Source organism: Oreochromis aureus, linkage group 14 (genome assembly GCF_013358895.1).
Source record: "Oreochromis aureus strain Israel breed Guangdong linkage group 14, ZZ_aureus, whole genome shotgun sequence".
NCBI lineage: Eukaryota > Metazoa > Chordata > Actinopteri > Cichliformes > Cichlidae > Oreochromis > Oreochromis aureus.
The window spans coordinates 16,276,711-16,298,923 of NC_052955.1; the positions used below are offsets into that span (position 1 = coordinate 16,276,711).

General features: G+C 40.5%; 1 protein-coding gene across 1 annotated transcript in view; it reads left to right on the forward strand.

The window, feature by feature from the left end:
- Window positions 1–22,213, forward strand: part of schip1 (schwannomin interacting protein 1) — a 221,364-nt gene that overhangs the window by 53,183 nt on the left and 145,968 nt on the right. Inside the window, exons 6-8 of the mRNA XM_031744009.2 lie at window positions 16,048–16,115; window positions 17,264–17,335; window positions 17,559–17,694. Coding sequence (XP_031599869.2) covers window positions 16,048–16,115; window positions 17,264–17,335; window positions 17,559–17,694 — 276 coding nt within the window. The remainder of the gene's footprint in view (window positions 1–16,047; window positions 16,116–17,263; window positions 17,336–17,558; window positions 17,695–22,213) is intronic.

Consider the following 22,213-nt stretch of genomic DNA (forward strand, 5'->3'; position numbering starts at 1 on the left):
TTCAGAGACTTTGGTCCATATTGACATCATATAGTTGCTGCAGTTTTGTCAGCTGAAAATCCGTAATACAAATCTCCTGTAACATCACATCCCAAAGGTGCTTTGTTGGTTTGAGATCCGTTGCCTTTGCAGGGCATTTGAGTACAGTGAACTCATTGGCATGTTCAAAAAAGAGATGATATGACGTTTGTGACTAGGTGTGTTTTCCTGCTGGAAGCAGCCATTACAAGATGGGTCCACTGTAGTCATAAAGGGATGGAGTTGGTCAGCAGTGATACTGAGGTAGGGTGTTGTGTTTAAATCATGCTCATTTGAAACTAAGACGACCAGAGTGTGCTAAGAAAATATCCCCCACACCATTACACCAGAACTGGCAGCCTGAACCAATGAGAGAAGGCAGGATTCACGTTGTTTAAGCCAAATTCTGACCTTACCACCAGAATGGCAACGCAGACTTCAATACCCATCAGACCACCAACATCTTCCTCTTCTGTAGCTTCGAAGTGCACATGTTGTGCATTCAGAGCTGCTCTTCTATATACCTTGGTTATAACACATGATTATTGGAGTTACTGTTGCCTTCCTGTCAGAGGTCAGCAGCAGTCTCTGACCTCTGGCACAAACAAGGTATTTTCACCCAAAGAACTGCTGCTCTCTGCATATTTTCTCTTTTCAGACGATCGGTTTTGAACTTCAGCAGGTCATCTTGACCTTGACCTTGACCTGAATGCATTAAATTGGTGCCATGTGATTGGCTAATTAGATGTAGCTGTCATCCAAAGTCATTGCAAGCCTTTTCCGCATTCTCTGTTGTTTTTTGTGCTTTTTTTAAAGCAGCATATTTATAACATCTTCAGTTCATTTTCTTTGTTTGTAAGAGGATGAGAATTAGGAAGTGAGATTTATTATTTGCACATTTGATCCATGTGTGTGTGTGTGTGTGTGTGTGTGTGTGTGTGTGTGTGTGTGTGTGTGTGTGTGTGTGTGTGTGTGTGTGTGTGTGTGTGTGTGTGTGTAGAAAGAAGTATACTCCCATTCTTGATGTACGCAGCCTGATATACAACACACTAGCTAAATGCAGCAGCATGTGTTGGCTGTAAATAACCAGCAAGCTATTATAAAAGGTTAGACAACTGCAGCTGGTGCAACATAGTGCAGACTGAAACACACGGATAGATACAAGTGCCACCTTGATCCGCTGCAGGTACACAGACAGATGAACAGACACCACTAGATGTTAAACAATTCAACCCTTCCTCTTCCCTTCACTCTGCCTGAAAGAGACTGAATGCGATTTGATCTTTAACATGAGATAGACAGATGCCCTCCCCTAACAGTCAGCCTATTGCAGGAACCTATGTTTGCCCCTAATGCATAAATGATTGGTGCTTGATGCGATTACTTCTCCCCAGTATTCAATTAAAATCACCCCTCTCTGAAAAAGAAAAAAACACATTGAGGCAAAAAGCATTACTTACCCTGTCTGACTGCTGCCTCCTCCCCTCCCACCTCTTTCTTCCGTCAAGTTCATTTCACCTCTGCTCGTTCAGTAAAGGAAAGGGTAATTAAAGTTGAACTTCTCCTGCACAAACATATGCCTAGAAGTGATTGTGTGCACAAATAGTACTATGTACACTTCAAGAACAATCAAAAGAAAAATGCACATTTAAGAACTTTTTAGGTACGTATGAACTCATTGGCTAATAATTATTATAACTCCCTGCATCCATTTTCACCCCTTTGTTTGTTTTGTTCAGAATTTTGTGTAATTGTTCCTTCATTTACACAAGCCAAAGAAAAATTGTCGCAAAGTAGACTTCTAGCCCTGCCAAGCGAGCAGCGCTTGTCTCAGTCAGGCCTTTTGATGTGATTCTGAGATTCTGAGAGTCGTTTGGGCTCCCTAATCATTCAGCAGATATCACAGTTGTATTAATCCATAAAGATGAGTAGCTGGGATGGCAGTTATGTGCATGAGTGAAAATCACTGCCTCTGGAAAGCAGTTTATGCATAATGTGTAGTAGTTTCACTGATGATCTTATTACTTTGTGTCTGATTTATATGTACCCAAATTACAGTAGTGTTTTCTTTGAACACCAAACTAAACTAAACCATGCATGAAGAAAATGACTTATAGGAGGTTTTAATGGGTTTCTTGAGAAAATAGAGATTTTTGTAATATGCTTATTGACTTACTTGGTATTAGTAAGAAAAGGAATTTCCAAACCAGTCTCATGTCTGTATGCTAAATACAGCCATTATCTAAGCGCAGCACAGAGAGCTAAACTGCCAGTCTATGAATGTTTATTTTTTGCACCGATTGAGAAAACACATTAAGAAATGTTAACTGGTGAATTTGTGCTCAGTGGATTTTATTACTTTTGCACTTTCTCCTTCATTTCCATCTTTCTGTGAAAGCTAATTAACTCTCTCCCAGCTATAGCTTCACTCTAAGGCCAGTGCACAGCCTCTACATCTGCCCGGCCACTGTGGTTTTGTAGGGATCATGTTTTGCGAGCACACAAAGAGGGATGGTTCTTATACTGTAGGCAAGAAAGCTCATTCATGTGCCTAAATCAACCTTTTTGTATAGCAATATAATGAATTGGCGATCTGTCCATGTGGTCCCAGCCTCTTGCCCTATGATCTATATAGGATAAGCTCTGCAACTTTGAATTGGATAAATGGACGTTCATTTTATCACTTCTTAGCAAGTTTCAGAGTGTAACCAAACAGTCGAAATTCACATGACAGAACTTACCTCTGTGTTTTTTATTAGGTATGTTTCTAACTGTTTGGTGCAGCAAAATTGTTTTCATCATGACATTTTTTATGTACTCTGTTCACGACTATCTTTCACTTCATGCTACGACTTTATTTTATTATTACCTGCATGTCTTTCTTTTTCACGCTCGTACACATGTACTCATCTTGCTCCTCTCTCTCTCTCTGTGTAAGGGCCCAGTGGTAGAAGTGGTGATTTATGGTTTATGGCTGCTGGCTCCAAATGGGATGTTTTATTCAGTGGTGGGAGGAAGTTGCTGCCTTTCTCCGCTGCATTCTGGAGAGTTGCGTTAAAACGGCGTTAACACAAGCACACACACAAACACGTGCAATTTAGAAGGATGATTTACCGCCAACGCTGACATTTCTGCTTTAAGTTTAGATACGTTAGACCAGGAAAGATGAACTGAGTGAGATGGACAGATTGACAGCCATTTAGGTAAAAGTGAAACGGAATAGAGGGTAACTTCTGTAGCTACTGTGGAGTTAACCACCGTGTGAGAGTACAGTATGTACTTAAAGTCAAGGTCAGCCCAGCGGGCTGCATTTTCATAGCTGTTGTCAGCTCATATGCTGACAGCTAGACATAGATTTGTGGGCAGAAATGGAAATTTCTCAGTTTCCCTGTCTTTTTTTCTTTATTTGCATTCACGTGTGCGTCCAAATGTGTTGGTTCGGGTTAGGATGCAAGAATGTAAATGTGCATGTTTATGCATGCACCGAGTGGATGCAGTGGGAAAGATCATGCTTGTGAAAATACTGTGAATATTCATCAGCTGTGTACTGGTGACGGTTACCCATGTACCTGTCTCTCAGAGTCTCTGGTGGTTGCAGCTACACATAGACACACATCTGTAATTCGGTGACGTTTGCTATATTCTTCTTCTGCGTCGGAATACTTGTTCACTGTCTCGTTTTTATTCACACGTTGGATTCATGCATGCTTGAGTTTATATTGATGCCGTGTGTTTGTTTGAGGGTAGGGCATGCACTGATTTATTTATTGCTTCTGTCCCTTAGAGACATCATGTGAGCAGGATAGACTGCAGCTTGTCTCCACTGTGTGTTTATGACCTCCAGTTGATGTTCTTGTGGCAGAGCTCCCAAACTCTCTGCTTTAATTCCAGCAGAGGTCCTGCTGGAGAGACAGGTGCACTAAACATGACTTATCCCTCACCTGAGTCCCCTACGATTGGACGCTAATTGAACTTCTGTGTACATCTGTGTGTGCGCATGTGAGTGTTTGCGCGTGCTTCTGTGTGTATGGCCATGACTCTGCAATTGAAATGCACGCACTTTCACGCACATATATCTCCGGAACTAATTTCAACTTCATTCTCGTTCTGTGATCTGGAGAGCAAAGACAAGTCATGCAATAGCTCAGCATGGAGCCGTAAGCACAGCAGGTGAAATGGTGCTCAGAGAGCACACAACTCTCCCTGAGCTCCCCAGGAATATTCAGATAGTTTTCATTTTCCACAAGATTGACTCTGGGTGATGGCCACTCGGTATGAGATTGGGACATAGCAAAATAAAATTAGGGGAGCCGTACCGAGAAAGGGAACGTGTGTTTGTGTTTAACATAACCATTCCTCTGTCTCTCATTGAGGCGAGTTACAAGCAGATGGTTTTTACGAGCAGTGACAATATGGGTATTTTCAGGTTTAACCTGTTGTCCAGCTCTCATCTCATTTGCCAATTATTTTTCATTAAGGCATAATAATGTATTTAGTAACCTGCATTACCTGGCCAGCTTGTGTTTTTCTAGGCACTGCAGGGCAGAATAACAGCGCCTGAGACATGCTGGAATAAATTCAGAGTTTAAAAAAAAACACAGACAAAAATTTCATAGTTATTTGAAATAATGACAAGAAGGACAGAATGTCATACAGAAAGCCAGCAAAATGAGTGAGTTTTTGACAGAAAGCTGAAGATATGGATAAAAGATAATTGGTTGCTCAGAAAGTAAGAGTATGGAAGCTTTGGCTCCCTGTCTAAACTTTAGCTGACCTTTATTGAAGGAAAAATATTACTGAGTCCACCTGTCTTTCAAAATCATTGTGTTTTTCTGTCTTTTCACTTTTCTCCATGCCTTTATGCCCCTAACCTATTTCTGGACATCTGTGTGTTTGCAAGTTCTTTTAATTGTGTGCGGTATGCCTTTTCCCGTGTTGTTACAGCTTCGCTCGTAGTGATAAATCTAGTTATAGTGTTGCCATAGGGGCGGATTGCAGAGAGACAATCCCCCCTATTAAAGCCTACTATTCTTAGCTCAAGCAATCACAGCACTCTCATTATTACTCAATAGGATGGAGGCATGCAACTCATCATCTCTCATCATCTGTACATCCCTGGGCAATAAATGCACACATTAAAACCTTGCACATGCACATTCACATCCTCTGCTTATTATATACTATTGTAGCTGATATGTTTTTGTATTGTTGCAGAAGTGAAAGAAGCAGCAGGGTGGGGGGGAAGGGCTTCATAAATACTGTAACATGAGTCCCAGTGCTCTTATAGCGCCTTAGTTTTTACATTCAGCAGTGTGAAAGTCATTTATCTGTTTTAGATAGTCTGATGCTTTTATTGTGTTGTAATAATAGTCTACTATGTGGGAACCTCTGGGGATTACTAAAAACTATGTTAAGATACAAAAATACAGACAACTTAGACTTAGACTTCCCAGCTTGTTACAGCAGCACAAGCGACAGGAAGAAAAGGTAAATCAGGGATGTAATTAGAGATGTAAAAAAAGCCAAAATGCTATACTATGTACAGATGGTTACTATATACAGTAAATTACACTAAGAGTTTTTTATATGTACATAAATGCAGTGGGAATGATAATAATATACCGATATTTTTAGAGAGTTTTCATCCTGTGTGTGTATGTACAGCCTGGATGCTGTCGGGATGAAATACCTATGATAGCGTTCAGTCCTGTAACAGTCTACTGCTGAAGAAGCTGCTCAGAGGTGTTGTCCATAATGAATATTAGCTTGGCTAACATCCTCCTCTCACCCAACTCCTCAGTGGAGTCTAGGGGGCTGTCCAGGACAGAGCTGGGCTTCTTTACCGGGCTATTAAGCCTTTTCCTGTCCCTCTCCGTGCTGCCACCTCCCCAGCAGACAACCACAAAAAAGACACCAGAAACCATCACAGTGTCATAGAAGGTCCTTTACAGTCTAGTTCAAGGCCATTTATTTTATTATAAGTAAATTATTTAATGTGTGATAATGGCTAATAAAACCATTTGAAGCTTATACGTTGTTCACCTAAAGTGTCTTCACTCAAATTGTACTCAAGGTCAACCGCAAGGTCGTATTTGAGCTGGATGAGCTGCTATTGTTTAGACAGACATGGTTTAGTTAGCCGTTATTTGACCCATAGTAGCTTAAAGTTGCAGAATATCATTCGTTTTCTATAGTCTCTGGTCACAGCATCATTCCAGCCTATATGCAATTTAATGCTTTGGAATATAAAGTAATATTATTATTTTCAGAAGACTAGATTTATTTTAGTTGCATGATGTTATTGATGGGCATCCATCTTTAAGGACAGAGTCAAAGTAATGAAATGCATGATAAAGAGAGATGAATGGTCCTAAACTTTTCAAAAAGCTCTGAGAGAACATCACAGACTGTTCTAAGAAGAAAAAAAAAGAAAACATCTGGGCCATGCTGTCAGTGTATCAGTCTGGTGATCTGTAGCAAGTGTGACGTGAGACTTTTTATCCACCTTATCTGAGGCTCATCTCTACAACTTTGCTCTGCAGGATTTAACTAGAAAAAACTTTTTTAGATTAAAAAAAACCCTTAAGATCTCTGGATTTGTCTGAGTAGTTCAGAGAAACAGAATGAGACAGAGAGAGATAATGAGAAAGAGAGCCGGGAGGAACAAGCAGCACAGCTCCTCACCTCTCCCTCTCCCTGCTCCCACTGTCATGAGAGTGTGTTCGTGGGTGTGTTGGACAGGCGAATGGCTTGTTTATGGGCAGATTAATTGCTTTTATGGCCTTTTTTCACCCCGTGAACGGTGCTGGGTGTTTTAATGAACACCCACACTCCCTGCCTGCCTCATAAGCCTGGTATGCCATTCCCACTGCTGATTTTTAGAGCAAAGCCAAGCTTTAGATAGAGCCCAGCAAAGCTAATTGCCTAATGCTCACTCCACAGTAAGGAGCACAGTTGCGTGTGTGTGTGTGTGTGTGTGTGTGTGTGTGTGTGTGTGTGTGTGTGTGTGTGTGTGTGTGTGTGTGTGTGTGTGTGTGTGTGTGTGTGTGTGTGCGACTGTGCACCGTGCCTTCTTAAGAGGCCCAGCACAGGTGGGTGGTTCAAGCCGAGGCCCACAGGGCTGAGGGTGACCAGCAGCTAACTGGACCGTGACTTTAATAATTTCCTGCTGAGCTGAAGACAAGTGAGCCAGGCTTTCTGCAAGCTACTGTTGAGCTACTGTCATGGACACAAAGATGCTTAAAAAGACCTTTCAAGAACAAGATACAGTGATATCTTTGAGCAGAGGCGAGCATTTAGTAAATACACTGAAGGAATTAAGACGTGATAAAGACATTTAACATGGCAGCTTTACATGGATCAATTAAAAAAAAGTAATGGAAAGTCTCTACTTGCTGGTTCTCTGCCCCTTTTACTTCTTGCTTCATCACCTCTAACAGCGCAATTTTGGGTTTCTCTTTTCTACTCTGTTCTTTCCCGCTCTCTTCCGCTACCTCTATCCGCCTCTCATTAATTAGGATTTCTCTTGCTTTTGGCTTTCTACTTCATTAAGCCTGAACAGCAGTGGACCATTGCTAATGGACAGTCTCAGCTCTAACTCACAACTAAAGCCCAGCGTTAATTGTTTGCTTTGTGTAAAGTATATGTGTGTGCGGCTGTATTTGTGAGTACTGAACTGTGTGCATGTAGTGTGAGCACAAAGGCTGTAAAGAAAACAGGCTTTATGTGTCATTTATTTGATTATGTGTTTAGAAAGTTGCAAGAAAAACAGCATGTAGACTGAAGCAGCAGATGACCCTCGATTTATCTCACCTTTAGAAGTTCAGAATAGCAACTTTTTGTGTTTCAATCACTTTTGTAGTTAAAGAAGTGTCTTGTTAGTTAAGTGAGACCTGGTAAAATTACTCTAGTAACGGCACCCTGGTATCTCAGCTTCGGCTTGGACGATACAAATTTAAAACATAAGAACTGAACAGTTAACTCTTCAGGCTGGAACTGTTTTAGCAAAAGATAAAAGCGAGTTACATTATCAGTCTGGACCAGTATCTTTACAGCTTGTCTCATGTTATGGAGTTAAAGTCGGGATGACTTGGTAGAGTTTGCAGCCTTTACTTTAAGTGCAATGCCTAATCATTTTAATGCACTTTAGAGGTCTTTAACATAACTTGTTCCGGCCTTGTTCAGATGCAAAATAAAGATCTAAATAGGACCATATCACCTGAACTAAAAAGCCCTTAGGGAGCTCATATTCCTTACTCTGCATCTCTTTTACTACTCTTTCCACAACTACCTTTACAATCCTATTAAGCAGCAATGCCGATCCTTCCATTTGACCATAATGCCTAATAAAAACGACTTTATGGTTGCATACATTTACCTTCAGCTCTTTGCATATATATTGCTCTTCATCCAACAGTGCAGTCGTTAGTACTGTGGTGTTATGCTCAGCTGCCGTGGAGGACAGGTAGTATTGATTGGTGTTGTAAAAGGAGCTGCTTTACTGTGTGTTTGTTCTGGCATGTTAACGGCTGGCTTTACCGCTCTGATTATGGCCCACCGGGAGCCTGTTAACTACACATTGGAAATGCTGCTTGGAAAAAAGGACACGAGGAAGTGACAGTGTACATTTCCTCAGGCTGTGTGTGGCTTCACAGTGAAACAAAATGATTCCCCTGCCTGTCAGAGGATACATTGTTGTACTTTGTTCTTTCATATCTGGTTAAAGGTTCAGGCCTAACTTTCTGACAATTAAGATCATTTCAAACTTGGGTGATTTCATCAGTCTCTCTGTCACAGGACACCTTTATGTTGTAGTGTTGAAAGTGATGCATAAATGTTACGAGCTGTGACCTTGTAAGACTGTCATTTCTACATTAAAAAAAGTATGAGATTAATGCAAAGGAGTCTTGAAGGCTCTTTATACAATATTATATTAGTATGTCAACATGTAAAGGGCACAGTAAGATCATATGACTCAACTTGGGTGTGCTGTGTTTTGTTACACTGAAAGTCTTGTTGCCCCTCATTGGTTTACGCCTGAATGCCTGCATCGCTAACAACATTCCCTGGTATGAGTGCAGTTTTTGCAAATAAATTGATTGTTATTCTGGTGCGACAAACCCCCCACAGCTTGTGGTCTGAGTCTGAATTTCTAATTTGATAACTGCAAAGAAAAAAGATACACTGCATGCACAGAATTATGTTTTTCCACAGTGGACCGGTTCCTGCTCCAATCTGACACCACACAGATGCTCAGTCTGTTGCCTCGACAACTGGGGACCTCAGTGTGTGTCTGTGTCCCTGTGTCTTTGTGCATGTGTGTATGTTTTGCTCTCGACTCTTCTCGTCTCCTGCAGCTCGCGCTTTGGCCCTTATCCACTTAACTGAACTCCTTTGACATTTTAGGTTCAGCTAAATCATTTTACCTTTTACCCCTTTTACCTCTCTTGCCTATTAACAGCATCATTCTATCTTCATTTATTACTGTTTGTGTTTGCTGGCAGTGATGTGATTTTTCACCTTTTCTCCATGGCATTACATCTTTAGGTTGTCTCCTTGCTCCATTTCCTCCTCTTGCAGTCCGTCCTCTCTGTCTCTGACACCGTCAGTTATTAACCTAACTCCCAAGGCAGAATGAAGGGCTCTGTGTGTGTGTGTGTGTATGTGTGTGCAAAAAAGAGTGCCATAGAAAAAGTATAGGCCACCTCTAGTTGCAGGGTCACTCGGGGACGACATTGCGAGTGTCTGGACACCGAATCCCAATGGACACTGGGAAATCTGCACACACACACACACACACACACACACACACACACACACACACACACATGGAAGCAATAAGACACAGTGCCTTGTCAGGAATGGCTAGAGATAACAGCACCTGTTCTCAGGTTTTGCTATCATTCCCACACACAAATGCAGGGTGTTCCGACAGGTTCTGTGTCCCTGTGGCAGAAGAGAGCGATGAGGATGTGAGCCTGATGGCAGAGATGGCGCCGGCTGGCTTGCTAGGCCAAAGAACCCCAGGGAGGTTTGACTGATAGAAGCTGCCTCCAAGCTCTTTGGCTAGCGTGTTTGTGTGTGTGTGTGTGTGTGGGAGAGAGAGAGAGGGAGGGGTCTGTGTAGCACTGCAGATGGTATGACAGTATTTAAATTAGTTAGGTTACCATCAGTGGAAGACCACATCATGACAGCTTTTTGGCTGAAAGGTGAATGGAATAACTCCTAGCCTCAAGGTTATTAAGCTGGGGGAACCTCCAGCTAGATTTAGCAGGAAGTAATTTATGCATGTCTTTATTTGTTTGCTTGGTGGCTGACATATTGTTGATAGATACACAGTCATACATCAGTTTCTGGGATTGAATTAATATGAATGTGTGTTCAGTCAAGCACTGGACTAATATTTCAATTACTGTTTTATACCATTACTTCACAGCCATTAGAGGGACACAGTCTGCAGCACATCAAAAACAAAAAACATACATCAAGCTTTGACAATATTTTTTTATAGATTTAAGTTGACAAATTAGCCTGTGTAATATACTTAATCTTGGCTTTACTTGAACCAACAGTTTTATGAAGTTATCAGTCATAATTAATATACTACAAAACTGTCTAACACTCTGAGTTTTTCATTTTTTTATGGCAGCAGTGAACATTTGCTAGTATTTTATTATTGGAAGTACATTTTTCTATTTATACTACACAAATGTGTGTTGTTTATTGTGATTTCATTTAATTGAATATCCTTATCCTGCTTTGTCTTAATTAATTACTTAATTTTGATCTATAATTTGAGCATTTAAACTGACCGTGATTACCTGGTTAAATCAGATGTGTGAATCCCAAAACGTTGATTCTGTTCATCTGGACGTAGCGTTTTCGTTGTGAAAAACATTTCGGCACTTATCTAAAGTGACTTCTTCAGTCTCAGAAAGGCCATCTCATGCTCCATCTCATCTTCATGAGACTGAAGAATCAACTTTTTGGGATTTCCTCACCTGGATGATTGAGTTTGCAAGACGCGTGTGTGAGTGTTAGTTTGCGTGTCTGGATCAGTCAAGGTACAAGAGACAGATTTACACTCGTACAGGAGAGATGAAGGCCACTTCGCAGGAAGGCCATTTCTCTCTTTTCCGTGCTGCTCTGGCTAGCTGGCCTTGGTCCAGCTTAATTCTTTCTCAGCCCACAGGCCAGTTCTTCCGCCTCCGCATTCCTTCTTTCCTTTGCCAAGAAAGAACCTTTCACCAATTCTCTTCTTCTTTAATACCTTCAGCAACTTCCAACTACATCATTTTAAGAGAAAAGTCATGGTTGTCCAGTTTTCTTTCATACAGCAAGAGAGCACGTTTATGCAACATCCAATATAAAAGAGCAAAATACGTAAATTATCTTAAATATACAGCACTTCTGATTGATAAACCTTCTGTTCCCAGTGTGCAAAACAACACAAACTGTCATTTTTATGTTTGAATTCATGTCAGGTAGAGCCATTCTTTATAGTCCCATTTTAGAAAATGTGATGTGCAGCCAGGTATTACAGTATTAACAAGATAACAAGGCAGGAACTCCACAGAGAACTGTAACACAATAAAACAATATTGTAAAAGCAAAACAAAAAATACTAAAATAATTATATAAAAGCAATAAAAAGTATAAAAAACACAATGTAATATGTGTAGCATCGGTTAGCACAAACCAGCCTGTCAATACCACCTTAAAAACACATTTTAAAAGAAATTTTGGATATTACATAACATGAATCAGCGAGTATCATTTATTTCAAAGTACAAAACTTGAATGCAACTTTTTATAGAATAATAGAGAACAAAAAATTCATTTTCCTTGTTCCGTTTTAACATCTTTCAGCCTGTGCAATTTAGTTTGAAACACTAAACTTTACATGTGGGAAACAAACCATCCATTGAACTAAGAAGAGTTTAATTATAAGGCTTTGCCCTTCATATGGCCAGGATGCACACTCCGCAAGTAGCTGTGGCCAAGCTTTAAAGTCAAATATATCTATGAATATAAATAAATGAGTAGCCATGTGAATGACTGGTAACCAGTCCCTGGAGTACCTCTTGGCCTGTGACAGCTGGGATAGGTTCCAGCCCTTTGTAACCCAAAGTTGGATAAGTGCCTGAAAAAGAAAGATAAACGATGAATAGATGGTTGGGTGATTATGAGTAAGTAGTGTTCTGTCATAATAGCTACAATCTGAAGGGCAAGAGCTCAAAATCTTAGTTCAGAGTTGCCAGTAAAGGGTGTCAATATTGAATGCATTTGGCCTTCCTCGACACTTTCTGGCCATCTGTCCTTCTTGACATGTTCTGTCAAGCTTATTCTTAATGGCCCTATGAACAATTCTCAATACCATTCAGGTGAAGTGTATACCTGTATTTTCATCTATTGATTGATCTTTACATAGATCCGTACACACACGACAAAAAAAAAGACCTCCAAAACAACTACGAGTCCACTGCACTCTGCTTTGTCTGTCCTTATTTCTAATGCCAGTATATTTCTCACAGTGTGATTAAATCACTGACTTTCCTCTTTATCATCTCCACTAATTGTGTGCTTTCTCTTCTCATTGCCTCCTTGTGCCTGTCTTGTTTTATTTTCATTTATTTTCTTGGAAAGTGGAGTTAAGGAAAAAAGATTGATGAAGGAAGAAAGCAGTGGGGATAGAGAGAGGAGGCGAAGGAAGGGAAGATAATGAAAGAGGTCTTGTGGTCTGTATTTGGCTGTCTTTAGCTCTATTTCCTCCGTTGTTATTTCCTGGGGGTTCAAGGTCTCTTCTCCATCAGCATCCCTCCCTCTCTACCTCCCTACTCCATCCTCTCTCTACTGTGCCTGACTTTACCATAAATCCACCAATACACACGTTCACATATACACAAACACTCACACCAATCAATACAAGCCTGCTTGGCACTGCCAAAGCCTAAAATGACTATAGATTTTCTGTCGACTCTGCCACTAAATTATGCAAACCTCTGGTTTATGTTCCGGTACGTTTTTGGTATTCCTTCTCTAAAACTGGGATGGGGATTTTCCATGCAGATCAGAATGGAAAGATACAGGTACGGCTAGCAAGAGAAAATACTTTCAAACAGGATCTAATAAACTCTTTATGAGCACATTGAGCTTTTGGTTTGGTACACAGTAACCTTAAAATGTTTACTGCTATAGGTCTTAAAATCAATACCATCTATTAAAGTCAATGTAAATGTCCCCCTGAGTTCAGGATTGTGTTTAACTGATGAATAACGCACTCCTGATGTTTGCGTTGCAGTTTTTGTTTTTTAAAGCTCCCATACGCACAATCAAGGATCAAAAAACAGTGATGAGAAAAATGAAGTGAAGGATAAGGCACTACAAAGACTTAAATGCAACTTACCGTAAATAAACTACACCTTTTTAAATAACACAATGTTGATCTATTGTTATGCTATGAAGTACAGAAAATAAACTTTAAAACTAAAAATGACTGAAATTCACAGTTTCATACCCAAATTTGAGCTGGCACTCTGGATTTCTGTGAGGAATCAGAAGTTAATCAAACCTAAAATTCAACAAATTATTGACTGCAAGTAAATTGTGGTAATTAGACATCTTAATAAAAACCTAATAATGTGTTTTACTATGTTTTTAGATGTTTTGGGAAAATACAAATTTGAAAATGAATTCCTAACAACAATAATTATATATAAATATCATTTCAATTTAAGAGTTTTCGCATACTAGTGTACAATAGAGAAGATAATCTTGGTAATTTAGGGCACCTATGGCATAAATGTGGTGCAATAAACTGATTAAGCACTGTGTTTGTGTGTGTGTGTGTGTGTGTGTGTGTGTGTGTGTGTGTGTGTGTGTGTGTGTGTGTGTGTGTGTGTGTGTATTGTTCAGAATTACTGATGAATGTGTGAGAAGCTGTACAGAAGCTCCTATGGACATTTACAGTGTAAGGCAAACACATGTTTTTACTGTTTAGTGTCATTCTCTATGTTTTGAATGAGGTTACGACCCATTTAACACAACTACTCTTGCACTTTTAAACTTTTGCATGCTGATTAATTAGTGTTAGTTGTACTTTCTTCTTTTCAGTAAAACAATAAATAAGGATTCAGTTCTGTGTGTTAGCTTGTGTTAATGTTTGTGATGCGTGTCTCTATGTCAGTGCCTTCTTGTGTGTAAGTGTGTATGTGTGTGTGCATATGTGTGTGTGCTGAAGTAGGCTAACAGTTTGTCTGGTCAGGCTTGTGACAGTACCATCAGTAACTCGAAGGGGAAATTGAAATGATCGCCTCATTCAGTCTCCCAGCAACTCCATTACTCAAAACTTCACACACACACACACACACACACACACACACACACGTACACATCTCTACTCATTTATACTCTGCTTATCTCTACATCATGTCATTTAATTCTCTGTTGTCTCTTTCTCTACTCAGCTTTTTTCCACACCTCCCTGACTTTATTTTAGTGTTTTTTTTTCTCTTTCTTAATTTGCATCTTTCATTTCATCCTCTGCTTAACTATCTCAAAATTCCCAAATGGCACTTTAAAGGCTATTTAAAAGTGTTTAATTGGATTTCTATGTGTGAAACTGGTGGATACTGTAGCATAAAACCTACTGTCTTTCCGGGGAATTTGGAAATGCAAAGGTGACTTCACCAGCTCTCAAAACGAATGACAGTTCAGGGAGGTCTGGGTTCAGTGGAGCTGCAGTTGTGCTTTCATTGAACCTTATTTCATCTGAGTAAACGGAGAGGAAAAGACAAAGTGGAAAAAAAGAGATGGCGGGAAAAAGCTTCTTGAAACAGTCATTGATCACTAGTCAAAGTCCTTGATTCTGCCTAATGAGCTGTTTGTTCCTTCTGGGAGGCAGAGGAATGAGAAAAAAAACAACACTGCCTGTCACACTGAAATTAAGCAAACAGCCAAACAAGATATTTTTATAACCCTAGTTCTATAATATAGTAAGACAGTGGTTCCTACGCTGTTTTACATACACTATTTATGTACTACATTTGTGTAAGTAACACTTCAGAAGGACAGGACACTCTTGCATAGTTATTAAGTGGGGAACGTATATATCAATATATATAATGAATATTAAACACCTTGAACCAAAGCATCAGCTAACCACTTGAGTGCGGTGATTTGTCTCAGTGTGGTCATACATGTGCGAGCTGCAAAAATATTTCTTCGTGCCGGTTTCTTTACAGCCCACTTTGCTATTTAATAGATGCAATATATTCTTTCATGCATAGGTCATTATGCAGTAATGAATTAATAACAATAATAGCCGAATAAAAGTGAAGTTTGACTATAAACACACATCCACAAATACACTGGGATGACGCTGATAGATGCTCGGTGCCCTGATGCGACCCTCTTGGCTCATCAGGAAGAAATGCTCCACTTAAACATTGTTGCTCCTTTGTAATTGAATTAGTATGTTCAATTATGTAGAGGCAGGCCTGTCCTCATTATAAAGCACTATTAAAACTCAAGAATGGAGCCAAGGGGAGGAGAGCAGCTGGCGAGGACTGGAGGATGGAGCTAAAAGTAATTTTAGTAGAGGAGTAAAGTTTTACTGCTCTAATCTCCAATGTGATTGGCACATCTGTACAGCTGTGCCATAGCTACATGAATGATGTCCTTTGCGACTTATTTGCTCTGCCCCGGTCTCTCTCTCTCTTTCTCTCTGTGTGCTTCTGATCCAAACGCCTGGAAAACGCTGAGCCAGCTCAGTTGGCCGAGTTTTTGAAAGCTTACTTTACTAACTTCTCAAGAAAACATTTAAGCGAACCAAAATGCTGCCAAACCACATCCCTCGGGGGTCCCTGATCTCAGCACAATGATCACACATCTGCCACACATTCATTCATATTTGTGCACACACACACAAAATGCTGGGATCTCCTCTTATCGTCCTCATCTCATTACCTCCTCCTCCTGCTCCTGGCTGCTTGACTCTGTATTTGTCCCTCTTGTGTATCTCTTACACAGATTCATCTCAAGAGCCTCCAGAGTGGCTACAAGCATGTTAATAATGAACGCTTCCAGCTGCTGCACAGGTGAGTTTGGGTATATGTGCACACATAACCGACCCAGAGTAGTCCTATATATTTATATTTATGACTTAAAGTCTGACTACAGCATTTACGAGAGTATCGTGGTGTGTTTTTAATGCAATCAACATGCGCAGTATTCTCAGTCGCATGTTTTCCTCTTCAGACACAGGTGATCCAATCAGACTGTAACAATGCAAACAGTTCAATATGCCAGAATTAAATCCCCCTCCCAATTACGTCAATTCAGAAAATAACACATAAATTTCCCGCTACAGTAATTCCTACATATCAGACGACGACCTCAGTCTTTAGTGACAGACTTTCTCTGCTTTTTTCTGCTGCTGATCATCAGCAGACTTTTGAGTTTGAGAGTCAGACAATGTGTGAATATGACTCTGCACTTTAATGTGCACTACAGCATCAGAGACCGCAACCACTTACTTGTGAATGATTCAGCAAATGACGATCAGGTTACGGTTGATGTTTTCAATCAAGACTGTGGCTGCTTCTGTTTACTCGATCATCCCAGCAGCTCCACCATCACATGCAAACCCATAAAACTGTGCTCGTAATTTCTTCAGAAACTCCTCCATCGCAAGATTTTCTAACTGCAGGATGTTGCAGACAGCAGCCCTGGTGCAGACCTGCAATTTAACATATTGAAAGAAGAAGCTGCATAACCCACCTGTGTAAGGAATTCTGATGTCAGCGATCAGCAAGGGGTTAATCCGGTTAATATCTGTTTTATCTGTTTATTTCACTCTGAAACAGTTGTTCTTAGCAGATTAATGAAAAGAAGAAGAAGCATCAAGATGCAACATAAGAATCAGTGTGTGTGTGTGTGGGGGGGGGGATCTCTATCCCCTGTGCGGCATCAAATCACACCTTAGGTAAATCTTATAGTAATAAACACAGATACAGAATGATCATCCTGCTCTTGTGCTACTGCAGTTTCTCTGTAGGAGTGATTTACCGCTGTTTAATTACTGATAACATAGACTGGACCTGTATGGATGTATGTGTGTGTGTGCGTGTGTGTGTGTGTGTGTGTGTGTGTGTGCGTGTGTGTGTGTGTGTGTGTGTGTGTGTGTGTGTGTGTGTGTGTGTGCTGTTTGTTGTTCTTTACCCCTTTCCCCTTTTCTTCTGCTCAGTAATCACCTGACTATGAACCTAGACAATAACATCAATGTCAACCTGCCACCAATTGAGAACAAGGTGTTGATGTGAGTATTTCTTTTATCTGTCTGAAAAAGGGGCATTTGCAGACTTTTATTTTAATTGCAGTCATTAAAAAAACATTTAATAAAGTGCTTCATTTCTTTTGTGTAACTACTTAATTTCCATCATTGCGATGATGAGATTTGAAATTTTTTGTGCCTGTTTACCTCTCTGTAGCTTTCATTGAGTCACAGTTCAAATGAATCTTTCTTTATCTTACACGTGCAGTATCCAGCGGGCTTGGCGTGACTTCCTGCAGCGACAGGAAGTGGAGAAAAGGAGCCCTTCCCCACCATCCCTCTCCTCCTCCGATAAGATGAGCATGTCAATCAGCATGTTGACCCTGTCAGACGGCAGCACCCCAGTAAGTGACGCCCATGTCAAGCAAATTTTCTATTACAAATGTATGGCTTTAAACAACATGCCACATGTGTGATAGTATTTGAGGAGGCTGCGTGTCTGAGGGTGTGTGTGTGTGACAAATGACTAGAAATGACTGCCAATAGTCACATGTTGGTTGGTGCAGTAGTTTTGTGTTGTATGTTAACAATATGTCATTGTATATGCAGGCTTGTGTTAGAAGTATGTGACAGTACAGTGGCAAGGAACAAATCCTTTTGATTTACCTGTTTGTTCTGCACTACTTGTTCCTAAGATCTCAGAGTACAGTCAAACAGACACATTAGACATTTCCTTTAACATCTTGGTTTAATAACTGATAACTGAAACTTTTTTGGACGCTTTAACATCAACCTAGCATCTGTAGATCGGTAGGGTAGGGTCTTTACTTTACAATATAAAGTGCCTTGACGGGACTGTTGCTGTAATCTGGTGCTGTATAGATAAAACTGAATTGAATTGATCAAAGCTGGACAATGTTTCCATTCAGCTCAGCTAATTTTGTTTTTTTGGTCGCACTTCATTGTGGAATTTAGTTGTTTAAACCTTTGTTGTTTTACTTGCGTTTTAGGGATATTGCATTGCTGCATTACCAAACCTTTCCTTAGGAGGGACCATGACATTACCCTGTAGGAATTCATATCCCCTTTAACACGGTGAGCAGCAAAGTAGCTCATAATTACTAGGCTCCCTCTACTGTACTACTCTGGGATGAATGCCAGATGTTGTGTGTTCTCTCCAGTTTAGTTGTGTAAAGGTTTCTTTCTTTATCTTCTTTGTGCCGTCTTGTTAAAGACACATGAGCAGAGATGTTAGTTAGCTTATCTGGCTGCTTTAAGCCTTTGGGTGTGACTCTGGGGTGTGTGGTTTACCTCGTTTAGCATTTTGTGTCATTTTAGCAATGTGAGTAAGAGCAGTCACTGTGTTGACTTTCTGATGCTTTCCAGCTTTATGCAAACAAATCAGTTGAAAACAAGTCAAAGTAGCTTCAACCTACACATTCCTGTCTTGTTTTATTGAATGGTGTTGATTTTTTTTTTTCTACTTTAATTTGCTTTGCAAAAAAACCCATTATATTTTAATTTTATTAGATAAAACAATAACACAAAACAGTGTTTTTGATTTCTTCTTTTTTTCACATGAGACTTTATTTTTACATAAATGCAGAAATTTAACAAATTTTCCTCACTTTTCTTGCCCGTGTTTTAATATGTTGCTCCAAGTTATGTTCTGCCTTTTGTAGAGACTGTGAAACTGTGCTCATAGTCCCACTTATGTCCACAAGGGGGCAGTATCTTAAAGCCAGTTTATTTGCTCTGCAAACTTAGAACCAGCCGCTTTCAAAGAGTAAATATACGGGGATGTGGTCTCTCTTAAACACACTCTCAGAGGAAGCGCACGCTGAGAATAGAGAGCAGCCGAAACGCCATTCTCATTCAGCACATCTTCCGATCTTCCATTTAACCAGACCACAGTAAATCCCTGGGATTTTCTCTACTGCTTCTGTTGTGGTCATTATAATTCTATACTGACGTCGTCTTCAGCCTTCTGGCTGAATAGCAAGTGTGTGTACACTTCTCTACTAATCTCTGAGCCTGAAGTCAACAGGCAGGTTAAATCTCAGAGACGGCTGGGAGAGTTCTGCATTTGAGCACACTTAGGTGGTACTTGTCCACTCAATCACTACAGAGAAAAGCTTTTACACTGAAGAAGACTGCTGGATTTGGATTCTTGAGGACAAAAGGGGGTCGAGTGGGTTATGAGTGAAGAGAATACAGAGTGCTGTGGAACAGAAACACAATCTGCTGGCTTAGAAGCTGTCAGGCGACCTATAAGATTCGCAGCTGGTGGTTGATGACGTTATACCCACGCATCCATCCTGAATGTTTGCGTGTAATGCCATCAGCCAAGTTTGTACACACGACTACAGCACACAAACACACACAAAAAAGAGACATCGTTTATGTTTGAGATCCTTTGGGATGGCAGGGAAATGCTTAGCTCAGTGACTTCAACCTGCTGACAAGGCCAGATGATCATCACCAAGAGAGAAAGAGAGAGTGTGCGCGTAATAAACCCTAAGGTCACGGGAGACGGGGGAGAGTGGTGGAGAGGAAAGGCGGATGAAAAACAGACGTTGCTTCACCGTTTGAATGTGCTGATACTGTAGATCTGCCCTCCTCTGCGAGAAAGGAAGAGTCAGCTTCTCCTCTCTTGTGATTTCAAGAGAATTGATCGCAATAGCCCAGCGAAATCTGCGCTATTATGTTGAAGCTGTCTCGCTTCACACAGGTTCGCTCGCTTTCTGACCTTTCCTTCTCTTTGTTTGGTCGTCCCTTCTTTACGGTAATGTTTTTGCTGGTTATGACATCTCCGCCCTGCTTCATTTCTGTTGACCCAGCAATTCATTCTCAGCACATATTGGTGTCTGTACATTCATGGATAAACACACACACACACACACACACGCGCGCGCGCGGGATGGAGTCATATTTCCTTGAGACACGGTGACGTGGAAGCCATCCCTAAAGTGATTGAGTTTCTAACCTTTGTGACTACAACATCAGTCTTTGACAAAACCTTGTTGCATTACTCTGCAGCATGTGTGTGACTTTGTGCGGGTGGGTGTTTTTCTTTTGTTTTTTCCCCCACCCTTGTGTGTGTTTAAGAGAGATGAGTGTACTGTTCTCAGGCGAAAGATGTGGTTGACATGTGACTTTACTGTGTAAATTACTTTTCGCACTGCAACTTGGCTCACTAATTGCCATGGCAATCCTGCAAAATTGAGCAGCTCTAGATATCTCTCTTTATGATCGATCCCTCTGCTGTGTGGCAGCGCCATCGAGGGTGGCAGAAATTATAGGTTTCATTAAAGGGGAACCTAACAAAACTCTGGCTTTTATGCTGAGATATGAATCAGCTGTCTACATTTTATTGTTTCATAATATTGTGCTGCATCAACACGGCTAGCCAGACCACCAGCAAGTACACACACACGCACAAGTGAAGACACACGCACACACAGACACGGGCACATGAACACACAGTCCAGTGCAGCTTCAATTTTAGACTGTCTAGATGATAGATGTCTTTTTATAACCAGACATCAATCAATACTGTTTTGGGACTGGCTGAATCTTTTTTTTATACCTCTAGCAGTGTTGTTGCTCAATTACTGGAGAAATGAGAATGAAAACAAACATCCAGAGAAGAAGATCTAAAAAATTAAACAAGAGGTTTGTTATTTTTAAGTTTAAAAATCCGAGGGCTTTGATAGATGTCATTTCTAGTTCAGTTTTCTTCCTTGTGTTTTTTGTAGGTAATTTGTGGGACTGTGTTTGGAGTGTGGGAGCTGTCCTTTACTTTGGTGCTGATCCGTGCTCTTTAATGTAGTAGCAGAGTTTTGACAGTAGAGGGAGGGCCTGTATCACAGTCGAGTTTATTGGGTTTTCTTTTTAATACATACGAGATTAATACATCTTTAAGATCTAGCAGAAGTATAATAAGTCAGATACTGCAACAGTAATTAACTGCTCAGTAATTACTCTGTAAGTACATAGAGGCCTAATACTTTTACATAAATTCAACATCACTGTGTGAAACCAGCATATTATAGTACAATGCCACTTGGCAGAGAATAGTCATTTACCTTAATAGACGAAGTAGGCTAGTGTTCCCGTAAATATAGCTAAATATATAAACTCTGTGTGTGTGCGTGTGTGTGTGTGTGTGTGTGTGTGTGTGTGTGTGTGTGTGTGTGTGTGTGTGTGTGTGTGTGTGTGTGTGTGTGTGTGTGTGTGTGTGTGTGTGTGTTGGCTTATGAAGGGCACAGAGGGCCAAATTAGTCCATCTGGCCTGCTAAGGTGCAGTGAAACTGAGCAGAGGAGAGCCGCCTTCTCTGTCTGCCAGCTGTCATATGTCTCCATCTCTGCCCCCTCCATCAGTCCTCTCTTAACACTCTCCTCCTCCTCCTTTTTTACATGATAGTTTATTTAGTTTATGATATTTTATTTTTTCTTTTCTCTTAGAATATTTTATGTCTTTCTCTTTTTCCATCTCAGTCTTAATGGTTCTCTCAGAGCGTCCCCGCATCTTTCTCAGTTTCAGCGTCTCTGTTTTTATCATTTGCTCACCCACATACTGTTCTCTTGGCTTTATCAGACCAGGCAGCAGCAGCAGCTGTGGAGGCCTGGAAGTAGAGATAAAAGAGGTTAGGCAAAGTTTAGGGAACTTTTGTGAGCTTACTGTACTGTCTGCTCTTTATGTACAGCATGAAGTAGGAGATGGCTTCAAAGAGAGATTAATCTTTCAGCAATATAGCACTACCTATTTAGGTCTCCGGGTTAACCTCTTGCATGTGTGTAGTTGTCCTTAAATAACCCCGACTGCTCTGCAGATGACTCAAATTCAATATTACACAAAGCACAAGAACTTCAGCAGATTACTGAGCCAGCAGGCTGTACAGTCTGTACCCTGTGTCAAAG